The sequence below is a fragment of the Mus caroli genome, unplaced genomic scaffold (genome assembly GCF_978045245.1).
Source record: "Mus caroli unplaced genomic scaffold, Mus_caroli_1 scaffold_3, whole genome shotgun sequence".
Lineage (NCBI taxonomy): Eukaryota > Metazoa > Chordata > Mammalia > Rodentia > Muridae > Mus > Mus caroli.
The window spans coordinates 24,481,517-24,494,582 of NW_028227258.1; the positions used below are offsets into that span (position 1 = coordinate 24,481,517).

General features: G+C 44.1%; 1 protein-coding gene across 3 annotated transcripts in view; it reads left to right on the forward strand.

Annotated features, from left to right (window-relative positions):
- The window catches only part of Nfkb1 (nuclear factor kappa B subunit 1), a 108,607-nt gene that overhangs the window by 58,310 nt on the left and 37,231 nt on the right, over positions 1–13,066 (forward strand). For all 3 annotated transcript variants that reach the window (XM_021158247.3, XM_029474970.2, XM_029474969.2), the window contains one exon: positions 6,180–6,328. In XM_021158247.3, coding sequence (XP_021013906.1) covers positions 6,180–6,328 — 149 coding nt within the window. The remainder of the gene's footprint in view (positions 1–6,179; positions 6,329–13,066) is intronic.

Consider the following 13,066-nt stretch of genomic DNA (forward strand, 5'->3'; position numbering starts at 1 on the left):
TGGGGAGGGGAGTGAAGAGGGTAGTGGAGTCAGAGAAAGGCAGAGAGAGGGAGAGAGGAGAGAAGTAGTTGCTGGCCATGACCATGTGGAGAGAGAGGAGGAGGGAATGGGGAGAGAAGGGGAACAAGAGGGAGAGGCAAGCCGGGCGTGGTGGCGCACGCCTTTAATCCCAGCACTCGGGAGGCAGAGGCAGGCGGATTTCTGAGTTCGAGGCCAGCCTGGTCTACAAAGTGAGCTCCAGGACAGCCAGGGCTATACAGAGAAACCCTGTCTCGAAAAACCAAAAAAAAAAAAAAAAAAAAAAAAAAAAAAAAAAAAAAGAGGGAGAGGCAAGAGAGCAAGGCAAGAGTGAGGTGTTACCCTCTTTCAGAGCAGGATGTCTGCAGGTAGAGGTATTACCTTCTTTCAGAGCAGAGGTATAGACAGTTAGAGGTGTTACCCTCTTTCAGGGCAGGGGTGTAGGCAGGTAGAGGTTTTACTTGCCTGCTCTATATGAAACCCTCCTATCTGAGTGGTGGTTTGCCATTGTAGTTGCAGCCTGACTCTTGAGCTGTTGATCACACTAGTAGGGAGTGTCAGGAACAGTGCAAATCCATGAACCCTGGTGAAGGTCCAAGTGTGCCAGCAATAGTGGTGAATCAAAGAGGTTTTCATGTATCCCGTCCCTGCTTTGCATTCCCACACCAATATTCAGAGGGCTAAGAGTGAACTCCACAGTGTTCTGCATCTTGGCTGTCTCTTCAAAGCTTACATCACTTGCTCAGGCTGTCTAAACTTGCCTTCTTATCTGCAAGTTAGGGTACTACTAGTGCCAACCCTGCCTATCTCAGGGTCATCAGAAAGCCCAGATGTTCTCCATAGATAAGAGGGAAGGACAAAAGACTCCGTAGTGCCAGACACCATGCAGGAGTCCCAGTGAGCTGCCAGCAAATAAGCCATGAAGCACGAGGCTCAGAGGTCATTGGTTCATGTAAGATGGCAGGGCTGGGGTTTGATCCTGGATTAGATCAACACAGCATCCCTGTGTTAGCGAGATGAGACCAGTGTCATGAGTCCTTTCTATGCCATTAGCTGTAATCCCGCTTGGCAGGTGTGATCTGTGCTTCCTGGCTACACAAATAAATAATAAAGAACAGTAAACGGACTCCCTGTCATCCTTGAGAGGACATACATTATTAAAACAATATACTATTTCGTCTCTCTCCCTCCCTCCCTCCTTCTTTATAATTTGACTTGACTCAAGAAGAGTAAGCAAGTAGCTTTTTTCTTCTTCTTTAAATGGAAAAGACTTTCAGGATGACAAGGGGACTCTTGCTCCTCCTTTTCACACCTAGCATGAGGCCTTTCTCACAATACGCCTCACCAGTGCCAACAAACAAGCAGGCGTCTCTGTAGCTGTACCTGTGCTCAGATCGGTGAAGTACAGCCAGTTAAAGAGAGAAAAATGACCGAGCCGAGTGTTGACATGGTGCTGTGGAAATGTGAATAGGCTTTGGGGAGGCCGTGGCAGACCCCCAAGTTCAGGGCACCACCACCTTACCCCAAACCATAGGAACCAGGTGGTGCATGTTACTTCAGCTTGTGCAGGGCTGGTTCTTTCCCCGGTGATATGGGGTGCCACTACTGACCCCACATGGCTATTGTGGGGATTTCTCCCTCCTTGTCTGTAGAAACAGAATATACACATCGACTTAGATGAGCACGTGCTCTGGGAAATGAACAAGCATGAGAAGTAAGGCGTTATTTAACGCTTACTAGCCAGTCACATATCAATTTCCTACCCTATGTCCTCCAGTCATTCTCGAAAAGGGCACAGTCGTGGAGCCATGATGGGCTGACATTGTGAGGAAGGTGTCGGATACCGTTCTCAGTGGGAAACACAAGAGACACAGGCTATTGGTGCAGCTGCTTGAAGGAACTCCTCCTGTGTGGTGTTAATGAGCAGGATGAGGACTCGAGAGGACTGAGCACGCACCTTGCGAGCATGAATGTGTTCGACCTGCTGAGAATGCCTGCCAAGCCACTTCATCCTCCACTTGCCCCTTGCTTACTCAGCTCAACTCTGCCTTCAAATCTCAGTCCGCATGAGTTAGACACGCGGAAGCTCTCTCTCACTTCCCAACCGTGTCAGACACTGTTAGAAATTCTGTTTGATGAGTTCTCCAGTTAGGTTTTACCTGTATTGTTGAAGTTATCCAGTTAGCGTCAGTCCCACTGTTTAAGCCCATGAGAGAAAGGAATTGGGCTTGTTCTGAACAAGGTGTTGCCCCCATTCTCTGACCTTCTACAGTGTGGGGCTCCTAGAAAGGGGCTTAACAAACTAAACTGGTAAACTTTAGTACTCAGTGAAATAATGGGCTAGATAAGAAACAATTATTTCTGAGATTGTTGATATCATCAGGAACCAAGTGTTGCCTTAACTCATTTAATCTTAAAACAGTCCTGTGATACTTCGTCATTAATTTGATTTTGGGGGGTGGAGAAGCTGACACACGTCATTCCCTGACAGCTGGGGGATTTGAGTCTGGCTTTGAGAGATCTTAACCTAACCATGACCTGCTGTGGTAAAGAGCAAAGTTGGGTTCACAAGCAGAGCTAGGCCCTGTTAGAACCCTGAGGATGTTCGAAAGAAAAAATCAGCAGAAAAGAATGATTTTAGGTATGATGTCTTACATTTATGCTGCTTCTGCTTTCTGTCAGAGGACGTTAGCCAAACTCACCCAGAGAGCAACCTGGCTTTTGAAACTCTGATTCTGAGGAAGTTCTAGGTCACTCATCTCTTGTTACCCCTTTGAAGAAACAGCAAATGCTTTTCCACAGTAGGTCAGGGCTCTCTGAGGTAAGAAGTACGTGGCTGACTAAGAGGGCCATTCCTGAGCCCATGACTTGTAGTTCTTATTCTAAAAGTAGCTCTGACCCATGGGACCCAGAATTCTAGAAGAGTTTCCTTCATCAGGGAAGGCCAAGGAGGTCTGATTGTCCCCAAGAAGGGCAGCTGACACTAGAATGACATAGTATTTTGTATAAAAATAAAACACAGCAAAAGAAAGAAAATAAATGTATTTGTAGAAAACTAACAAAACACTGCAATGTAGAAAAAAACCTTCCCCTTGGAATTGATGTGGGCCAAGTATCTCCCAGCCACTTGCTTCAAATGGACCTATTAAACATCCTCTTGGGCAGGCATGTTACTCAAGGCCCTCTAAGTGAGGGAGCATCTGACAGTCTGAGATAGCCCCCGAGGGTTGTCCTCTCCTCTGCTGAGTACTGCTGTGAGGTGTTTGTGTGCTTGAGTGTCTATATTCCTCACCACGGCCCCTTGAACATTACTGAACAGGTGAAGAGACCAAGCAAGGCCACGCGACTGGAACTGCCTCTCGCCCCCAGCCAGCCTAGCCTGTCTCTGAAGTCCACACTCTTACCATTCAGAGCAGCTGACTATGCAGGATGGCTCCTTTCGGTTCTTACCTGTGCTTGAGTGCTTACGACATAGTTAAGCGTCTCTGTTCAGATTCTACTCTCAGAAAGACCTTCCTAGTAGACAGTCCCCCTCTATAAACTTTATCTTCAAGAGACGTAATACTTCCATTCCCTTCCCAGAATAAGTTTCCACATTGGTGTTGAATACCTCTTGGCCACTATGGCATGATAAATGATGGTTCCAAGAAATCATTGTCGAGGTTTGCCTGTGCCGCACAGCTGTCCCCACAAGTAAGGCTTTCTCTCTCTCAGATGGCATCTTGGAAAGTACAGAGAGCCCAGGGCCCTCCCTGTTTTCATTCTGTGGTCTGTGTAAAAACCAAATGCTACCATCCCGACTGCACTCTTTCAGATGGATCAAACAGCACATTAGTCACTGGCAGATCTTTCAGGTCCCTCACCTCAGAGTTGTCCCAGTTCCTCATTCTTGCCGCCCTTCAACCATGAAGTTAGTCGTAAGAAAAACAAGTAAGTGCTTTTTGAATGCACCTCCCACCTCTTTCCGTCAGTGCCAGTGACTAACTAGCCTGTCACGGTAGCCTCAGAAGGCTAGGATTCCAAAGTGTCAGGCCTTCTTCCATGAGGTCTTTATGCTTAAGTGGAAAGCCTGCCTGATTTCACCCAAGTGAAGCGCTTCCTTGAGCCTTTCTGTGCTGTGTTCCTGTGCACACTGTCAGTTAAAAGTGGGATCGCGTGACTCGCTGCCTCTGCCGATTATTAGCAGATTGTTGTGATCAGCCATCCAGAGCTGGAATCAGCCATCCAGGGATTATGTAGGAAGAGCATCAGCCTTGGAGCAAAACTAGAATTTGGTATTCCTTGTCCTACACCTAAATGGGGAAGTATTTGGCCTGTGAAGAAAAGACTACTTGCTAAATTCACTTCATTTTAATATCAGAGAGAGTTTTAAGTTCTGTGCCTAAGAAAGCAATTCATGCTTCGGGACAGTCAAGGTTAAAGTTCAAGATTAAAGTTAGTGCGAAACCTTTCTCTGAGTTAGGCCACTCGGTCGGTAACTATGGGAAGGCTGTCCTGCTGATGGCCTCGACGCTCTGGAAGAAGTATGCCCTGGACTGTTTTATGTTGTGTTGGCTGACAAGCAAATTACACAGGATTAAAGTTTGCTTGGGCTGGGATTTGAATCCCGGGAGGCTTCAGGTTGTTGGTCAGCCACATCTGACAGGACCTTTGCAGCCCAGGGCAAGACAGGAAATTACGTAACAAGAGAGGCCATCTTGGCTGAAGTATCTCTTCCTCTTTGTATAACTCACAGCTCTGTAGATGAGGGCTGGCTCTTATGGTGTATTCAACTTTACCTCCTAAAGATCCACCTCCAGACACCATCACTGGATTACATATCTAGGCTCAAAACTTCTCATGAGTTTTGGGGTGGGTTCAGAAGCAACTCATTATAATGTTGTATCAGGGCTCAGGCAGGCAGGCCTCCTTGGGGAGTCTAGAGAGCTGGCTCGGTGGCCAGAAGGGAGACCGTCGTTCAGGGCAATGGTATCTTTTTTCCATACTCTCTGGGGAGTTACACGAGCAGTGATCAGCTTCCCGGCTCTGACCATCAAAGATTACACTGGAGAAAATCCATATTGAGAGCAAACTCTGCAGAGCCCTGCCTCAGTGGAGTCTGGACCCTGCTGGTAGTAATGATATTATAAGTGAGCAGGCTGAGGAAGGCTGTGTGTCTTTACAGGAAGCTTTTTTTTTAGCAGATGCAGGCTCTTCATGTTCACGTTGACATTTATCCAGAGAGGTGACGCACTTCATGCATTTCAAACAATGGGCAGGATTTATGGCAGGTTCTGACTTAATCGAATTCAGAGGGGAATAATGCCTCCGAGCTTCTCATGGTGTGATTCTCATGGTATGGTTCTCATGTTGGGCCGTCTTGACGAAAAGTTCTACACTGTAGAGGTCAGGATGGTCAACTAGACAAGAAAGACTTTGTCATCTCCTCTCTCCTGTCCTGTCCATTGCTGTTCTTACCACGTTAAAAATACACAAGTGAAATGATCGCCTCACATGGAAAACTTAACTTTGTAAAACAAGAGCTAAACAACCAAACGTGAAACCTACAAATTTTCAGTCAGAAAGTTTGCTTTTTTTCTTTAAGAAACTCACAGACACCTGAACATATACAGTATAATGTCAGAACCCATGCCTGGGGAAACTACTAAAGACTAGTGGGTGTCCTGTTAGGTGATGTGGACCAAGCCATGGGCTTATGTCATTAAAAACAGCCTTCAGAGCCAAGCTCCTGAACAAGGTGGTCACCTTTCTGGTAATCACATGGCAAGGAGTTAGGACTCAGTCTTGTTTGTCTCTCTTACTTCATCAGTCACCCATTCCCTCCTCATGCATGGTTTGCCCAGTTTTCATCACTGAAAATCATGACAAGGTTTCAGAGAAGAAAGAGTGTTGGTTAGTAAGGAGCGCCTACGTAAGGACCCTTGTGACAGTCCTATCTAATGAGAGATACTCTGTTTTCAGTGACTTGTTTCCTGGATATATAAACACCCCCCACTACCATTTTGATTTATTTCCATCCTGTCATGTGTTCATTGTATATTTTTTAAGTTGAGCTATAGTCAAATATGTATATATCTGCAAAATGTTGTATTTCTGCTGATTGGTTCCATGTTACAGTCAGGTCTGATGTACTAACTGTTGGAAATGTGCTTCTCATATAGATTTGCAACTATGTGGGGCCTGCAAAGGTTATCGTTCAGTTGGTCACAAATGGAAAAAACATCCACCTGCACGCCCACAGCCTGGTGGGCAAGCACTGTGAGGACGGGATATGTACCGTAACAGCAGGACCCAAGGACATGGTGGTTGGGTAAGTGGGGTGTGTGGTATGGAGGGAGCAGGAACAGGCGGGTGTGAAATCCATAGGCCCCTTTCCTTGTGGACCTGTGCAAAGCCTGAGAGCATCTCACACAAGCAGATAAAGCCAGGAGAATGTGTGTCCTCTCCTTTGAACTGCTAAGGAAATAGAAGTGACCAGATATCTGTCCTGCCTGAGACAATCCTTACATCTGTAGTCTTGGTCTCTCAAAGATGGTTTTGGACAATGTTATAATTATAAGCCCTTGACCTATCAGGCATTTGTGCCACTTTCAATAATATTTTTCTTCTCCTGGAATTAAAGATGAAGAAAAGAATGAAACAACTACCTTAACTATATAGAAATGATTACCATGGAGATGCTTTTTGCTTCCTTGAAACAGCATCTCCACTATAGTTTAAGCTTACCTTGAACTCACATAGATCCTGCTGTCCCTACCTCCCAAGTGTTTAGGTGCTGGGATTAGAGATGTGTATCCCCACACACAGCTCTGATTTTTGCCTGTTTGGGATCCCCTTAATAGAGTTCTAGTGGGACCATTTGAGACATGAAACAGATAAGTAAATATTGTTTCAACTCTGTGCTACTTATAAAATGTGTGCTTTTTAAGTCACCAAGAAATGCAAATTGGTTTGGGCATTCATTTGATCTGGAACATAAGTTGAAATTAGTGTATTCTTTAAAGGTCAATCAAATACAACAATTTTTAGTGAATGAAATTTTATAGAAGTAATTTTACTTCAAAAGAATCACAAAATATTTAATAAGACATAATTATGGGCTGAGGAAGGATGAGTTTAGTTTGCAAGTGTGATGGTCCAAGTTCAAACCCCTGGCCTCTCATAGCAGCCCTTTTCAGAGCACAGGCATTTATCCTCCCAGCTCCTGCAGGGTAGCAAGAGGCAAAGAGAGGAGAATCTGAAATCTCATGCACTAGCTTGCCTGGTGTGGTGGACAAACACCAAACAGATCCCATGTCAAACCTGAAGTTCTCCTCAGACCTCCCCATGCACAGCACAGCACACATAAAATAAAGGCACTCATTATGCTAAGGTTTTATATTTCATTATCCTGAAACACTAAAATAGCAGACAATGTAGTAACTTAAACAGCAAAAAATAATGTAAGCATTCAGTCATCTCAAATACAGATAACTCCTATTTTCCAGATTCTTAAAAAGCAAAGGGGATGGCTCAGTGGGTTAGTGCACTTTCTACCAAATCTAACAGCTTGAGTCCAACTCCTGTAAGCCACATGGCAGGAGAGAACCAACTTCCACAAATTATCCTCCGACCTCCACATGCAACAAAGGTATAAGTGCACGCACACATGCACACACACACACACACACACACACAAAATGTAATATAATTTTTAAATAAAAAAAGTTAACTAAAATATTTTTAAAGACAAAAGGTAAGAACTGGGGAGACAGGCCAGTGGGTAAAGTATTTGCAATGCAAACTTCAGGGCCTGAGTTCTGAGCTTCAGCGCCCACATGAAAATCCAGGTGTTAAAAAAAACAAACTGATAAATAAAATAAAACCGGGAAAGGGCAGAACACAGTGGTACACGCCTTTAATCCTAGCACTCAGGAGGCAGAGGCGGGAGCATCTATGAGTCTAAGGCCAGCCTGGTCTACAGAGTGAGTTCCAGGACTGCCAGGGCTACACAGAGAGAGTCTGTCTCACTGCCCCCCAAAGCCAGGTGTAGTGGTGCACCTGGAACCCCAGTGCCTGGCCGCAGGGATGGAGCAGACCTCGGGGCTCACAAGCCAGTCAGAAAGCACAGCCCAGTCTATGACCCTGTCTCAAAAACGCAAGAAGCGCGACTGAGGAAAATTCCCTGCCTGTGTTCTCTGTGCTTCCATGCAGATACATTGTTGTTAATTTTATTTAATTGTGTACAACATCATTCAGAGTTCTCCAGTCTTAGATAAGTAGTGTCTGGGAAGACCCCAGCGAATGTGTGCTTTTTATGCATAGAAGGAGCTTGCTTAGCCAGCCTTGACGAAGTCTGACTCTGTTGCCCTGCGCTCTTGGGAGGTTCAGCTTTCAAAGTCCCAGGCATCATTTCTTCATTTGATGACAAAGATGGTCAAGTGTGAGAAGCTCCCAGAGAGAGGAACCTTTCCTTTAAGTCACTCATATCTGGTGCTTTTTGACGTTAGGGAGAAAAGTATCCGAATTGGAGAAAGCTGAAGTTAGTTCTCGTGCACTTCAGCTTGTCTCGGCATCTCCTGGATGCCCTGCTTCTCAGTCTGCCGAAGCTGACATGCAGGGTGACTGTCAGTTTTAGACAACTGATCGGTTAGTGTATTCCCTGATTGATTTGCCACAGCATAGCCAATCTTTTTGAAGCATTTCCGTTCTTTTCGTCTTGTTTAATCTGTCTTACAATTGTATGTTCTTAAGGAAATCACAGGTGAGCTTTTCTATCAGTACTTCTGTCAGTAACATTTATTATTATAAAACTTGCAGAGTGTTGCTTCTCTGTTGGGTTTAATAATCTTTCGTGATTTAGAAGAAACTAATGGTGGCTGCTCTGAGGTAGAGGGCCGGCCTAGCAGGCACACGGCCTTGGGTCGCTCTCCCCTGCAGCAGTACCGCCACTAAAAACACTAATGGCTGTTTATGCTGGAGCCTAGGCTGCAGCGATGGAGGTAAATTCAGTACCCGTAAGCAGAGCAGAGAGGTCCGTTGGTGTCTTTTAGTGTAGTGGGGCACATGGCTCTAGAGTTAGGAGTGTGCATTACTCATGGATTTAGCAAACATTTTCGACATCCGATTCCTGACTATGCTCCCTGTGGTTTGATCTAGTCATAGCTGGGTGGGATTTTCTAAGGTGAGGAAACTTTCTCGGAGAGATGCTGTCAAGGAGATGCCGCCTGAGTGATAGCGGGTAACCACAGTAGCTTTTCCCACCCAAGAATCTCACCATAGAATATCTGCAGTCGCTTTCCCGGTTGGTATTTAGCTGAGAGAATTCTGCTCACGGTATTTTCCCCAAAGACACCATTTCCTTCGTGGTTCCCTTGTCTCTGTGTCTATGAGTTTCTAACACGGACCTACATCTTTTGCTTTTTCTTCTGTTTCTCTTGGATGGAAGAGCAGCATGCTAGCAGCCTGGAAGTCAGAGCTCCTGAATGCTTCTGTCACTCTGCACAGCAGAAGGGACGGAGGCCAAGTTGCATGACTTTCTAAAGACTTGAATTCCTTTCCTTACAAAATCAGAAAGACACAGGCTCTATCTATCTCCAGGCACTCTGTGTTTTTAACCCTCTAGACCAAGCCCACATTAGCTAATGTTACAAAACAGCATGAGTAAACTTGTCACTGTCTCCCCATGGTATGACATCGGTTATTTTATTTAGTTCTGACTTGTAGGCGAGAAGTTTAGGAAGGCAGCCAAAGGTGTTTCTTAGACTTGTCAATACTAGAAATAGAACCAAGATAACATTTTCCAATACTACAGATTAGACTGAATATAGATTCACAAACAAGGCACCAGTCCAAACTATCAACATATGTAAAAATGACCCCCAAGGAGACCAAGCTTTGAACACATCAAAACCAAATGGACCCCCTTTGTTTACAGTGTCTTTCACACTTTCTTCTCTGTTTGAATTCTTAATAAGTTCGGTTTCTATTTTTCCAGATTATTTTATCAGTATTAGAACTATCATCTCTTGGGGTTTGATTATGGATTTGATTGTTTTAATATAGGGTCATTAACTTCAGTTAGCTGTCATTAGACCTCTTGTCTCTTATGCACTTCGTTAGACTTCACTGTCTTTCTTAATAAAAAAAGAAGAAGAATTCTGTTTAGTATTTTATTTTGACTTAGAATGTTAATATTTTTAGCAACACTCTAGTTCTCTGAAATTTTTTGTTCAGTGGAAAATGTCTGTGCATTTCTACTTTGCTGTCGGCCACGTCCACCAAAAGTTACCACACCCTGTTTGCTTACTGGCAACCTGGGTTGAAAGAGATGTACGGTTCTTTTTATTTCCCCCTCCCAACTAATTTATTGTAGCTTATTGCAGTTGGTAAGCAGGAGAGCAGAGATTCTCAACCTGTCGGTTGCAACCCCTTTGGGTGTCAAATGGTCTTTTCACAGAGCATGCCTATGACCATAGAAAAACACGGAGATTTATATTAAGATTTATAACAGTGGCAAAATTACGGTTATGAAGCAGCAGTGGAATAATTTTATGGTTGGAGGTCACCACAGCATGAGGAACTGTTAAAGTGTTGAAGCATGAGGAAGGCTGAGAACCACTGCCCTGGATGATATATAGATATGAGAACACACAGGTGAGCCTTTGGGCTCCCTCAGTAGAACTGCGACATTAAATTACTGCTGTACAGATCCAGTATAATTGAGATCGGCCATTTTGTGTAGCTAAACACTAGCCCACAGAAGAGGCACTGCGGAGAGAAGATTGGACAAATATGGACTTAGGTTCAAGGTGTGCTGTACCAAGTTGGTGTATGCACTGTGAGACAAGAGCTGCTTTTGAACACTGAAATCAAGGTCTGAAACAACAAAGGCCAAAGAGGGGCCACTTGTGAGCCCCAACCCAGTGTTAGACACATCAAAATTTGAGCAACAGCTTCCAGATGATGATGGAGATGAAACATCTGGCCTACTGCAGCATGTTTATTGGTGGCTACAGGTTTGAGTCAGCCTGGGTCACTTCATATAAAACTGATGCCAGCCTCCATCCCATAGAGTGGGATTTCACAGAGCAGTGTAAAGCCAGGCCCTCCAGCCTCAGCATTCCACAGAGTTAACAGAAAGGTTTGTTTGAAAAGTCCTGATTCCGTAGGTTTGGATGGAGCCCCAGATTTTTAGTAAATTCTAAAACAACACTGATGTTGCTAAAGACTCCCATGTTGTGACTATGAGAGGAAGAAGCGAGGTTGTGGTTTCAGTCCTTTTATTAGTGGGTGTAGCCTTTCTGTTTTTAAAATGTCATTGCTGCAACACTCCTCCTCTCCAGTGTTCATTTCTGTGAATTTTGATAATCATGTGGCTACTCCTGTTAAGTATGCAGTGGCTCCTAAGCTCTCCTAGTGCCTCTTTATAGATAACTCATGCAGTCCACTTCACTAAAGGTCTTCACAGATACGGATGAGTTTCCTTAACCGTGGTTTTGCTTTTTCAGAATTGCGTACCACAGAGTCATATAACCCAGAGGCCTTTAAAGCCTTTCGCTCAGCACCATACACAGAAGCCCCGCATGGTGCTGCTCCATGTATCCTCCCTGCTTCCTTCCAGTCACCATGGCCTGGCATGGTACTGATGGCCACAGTGTATTCCCCGTTCGTCTGCTCATGGGCATTTCCTTTCTCTCCTGATAAGGCGCTTTGCTCGTGAGCATAAGTTTTCATTTCTCTTGGGGAAATATTGAGGGACAGAGTGACAGAGACACAGACTGCAAAAATGATATTCACAAGAATGTGCCAAGTCCTTTTCCAAAGTGGCTGAAGCATTGTGTGGTCTTTACGTGCTCATAGTCTAATGCTGATAACAACCTACTCTCATGTTCTTTGACATTTTGTTGTAAAAATTTCAAACATTTCTGAAGTAAAAGAATATCATAATGAGCTACTATTGTGCCCATAAGGCAGCACCAACAACGGCGTATTACATTTCCAAACTTGATTAAATCCATTCTTCTATATGAATATCATTTGGCTATTGATATCTGATTGTACTGTGGTTGGAGGGTATTTCATATAATTGGTATCATTTTAAATTTATTGAAATGTTTTTAAGAAAACAACCACTGTTATTTTAAAAGCGTGCTCACTGTTGTCTGGTAGAGTAGATGGCCTGTAAATGTCAGTTGGGTCCAGACGTTAGAGTGCTAGTCTAGTCTTACGTCCTTACTGCTTTTTGTCTGTTAGCTCTCTACACGGCCAAGAGAGGGATGTCGAAACGGCAAATGCATTTATAGATATGCCTGTTTCTTCCTTTCATTGTTGTAAGATGTCTGCTTCCTATAATGTGGAGCTCTCTTGTACCAGGAGCATAAATAGTTAGGGTTCTTAAACTTTCTTGATGAGTTGATATTCCTGTCAATACAAAATAATCCCCTTCCATCCTTGGTAATGCCATTTCCTCTCCAACTCCACCGTGGCTAATAATACTACACTGAGCATGGTGTTACTCTAAGTAAGATGTTTTGTGCTGTATGTATATGAACTTTCACTTCCCTGATCCAGGCCTTGTGCTGTCACATCATAGAGTTTACATCTACATACATTAAAAATTCCACAATACATTTGTTTTGTGGGGTTATTTCCCTAGACAGAAAAGTAACTTTTAAGTAAGTTGTATAAATTAGGGGACTTGTATCTTCTATTTACACACATTGGAATCTGCCTTGCTTTGTCCTATTTCATAGGTCAAGATTTCTATCAGGTATTGTCCTCCCCGGCCTGCATCACTTCTATCTGGTATCTCCACTCCAGCCTGCATCACTTCCTTTCTGGTATCTCCTCTCCAGCCTGCATCACTTCTATCTGGTATCTCCTCTCTGGCCTGCATCACTTCTATCTGGTATCTCCTCTTCAGCCTGTGACACTTCCCCACGTTGCTGATCTGAGGCTGATGATTTCTCTTTAGTTTTATGTCTGAAAGTCTTCCCTTCATCTTCTCTGTTCAAAGGTGTTTTTTGAAGAGCAGAGGATTATAAGTTGACAATATGTACTTTCATGT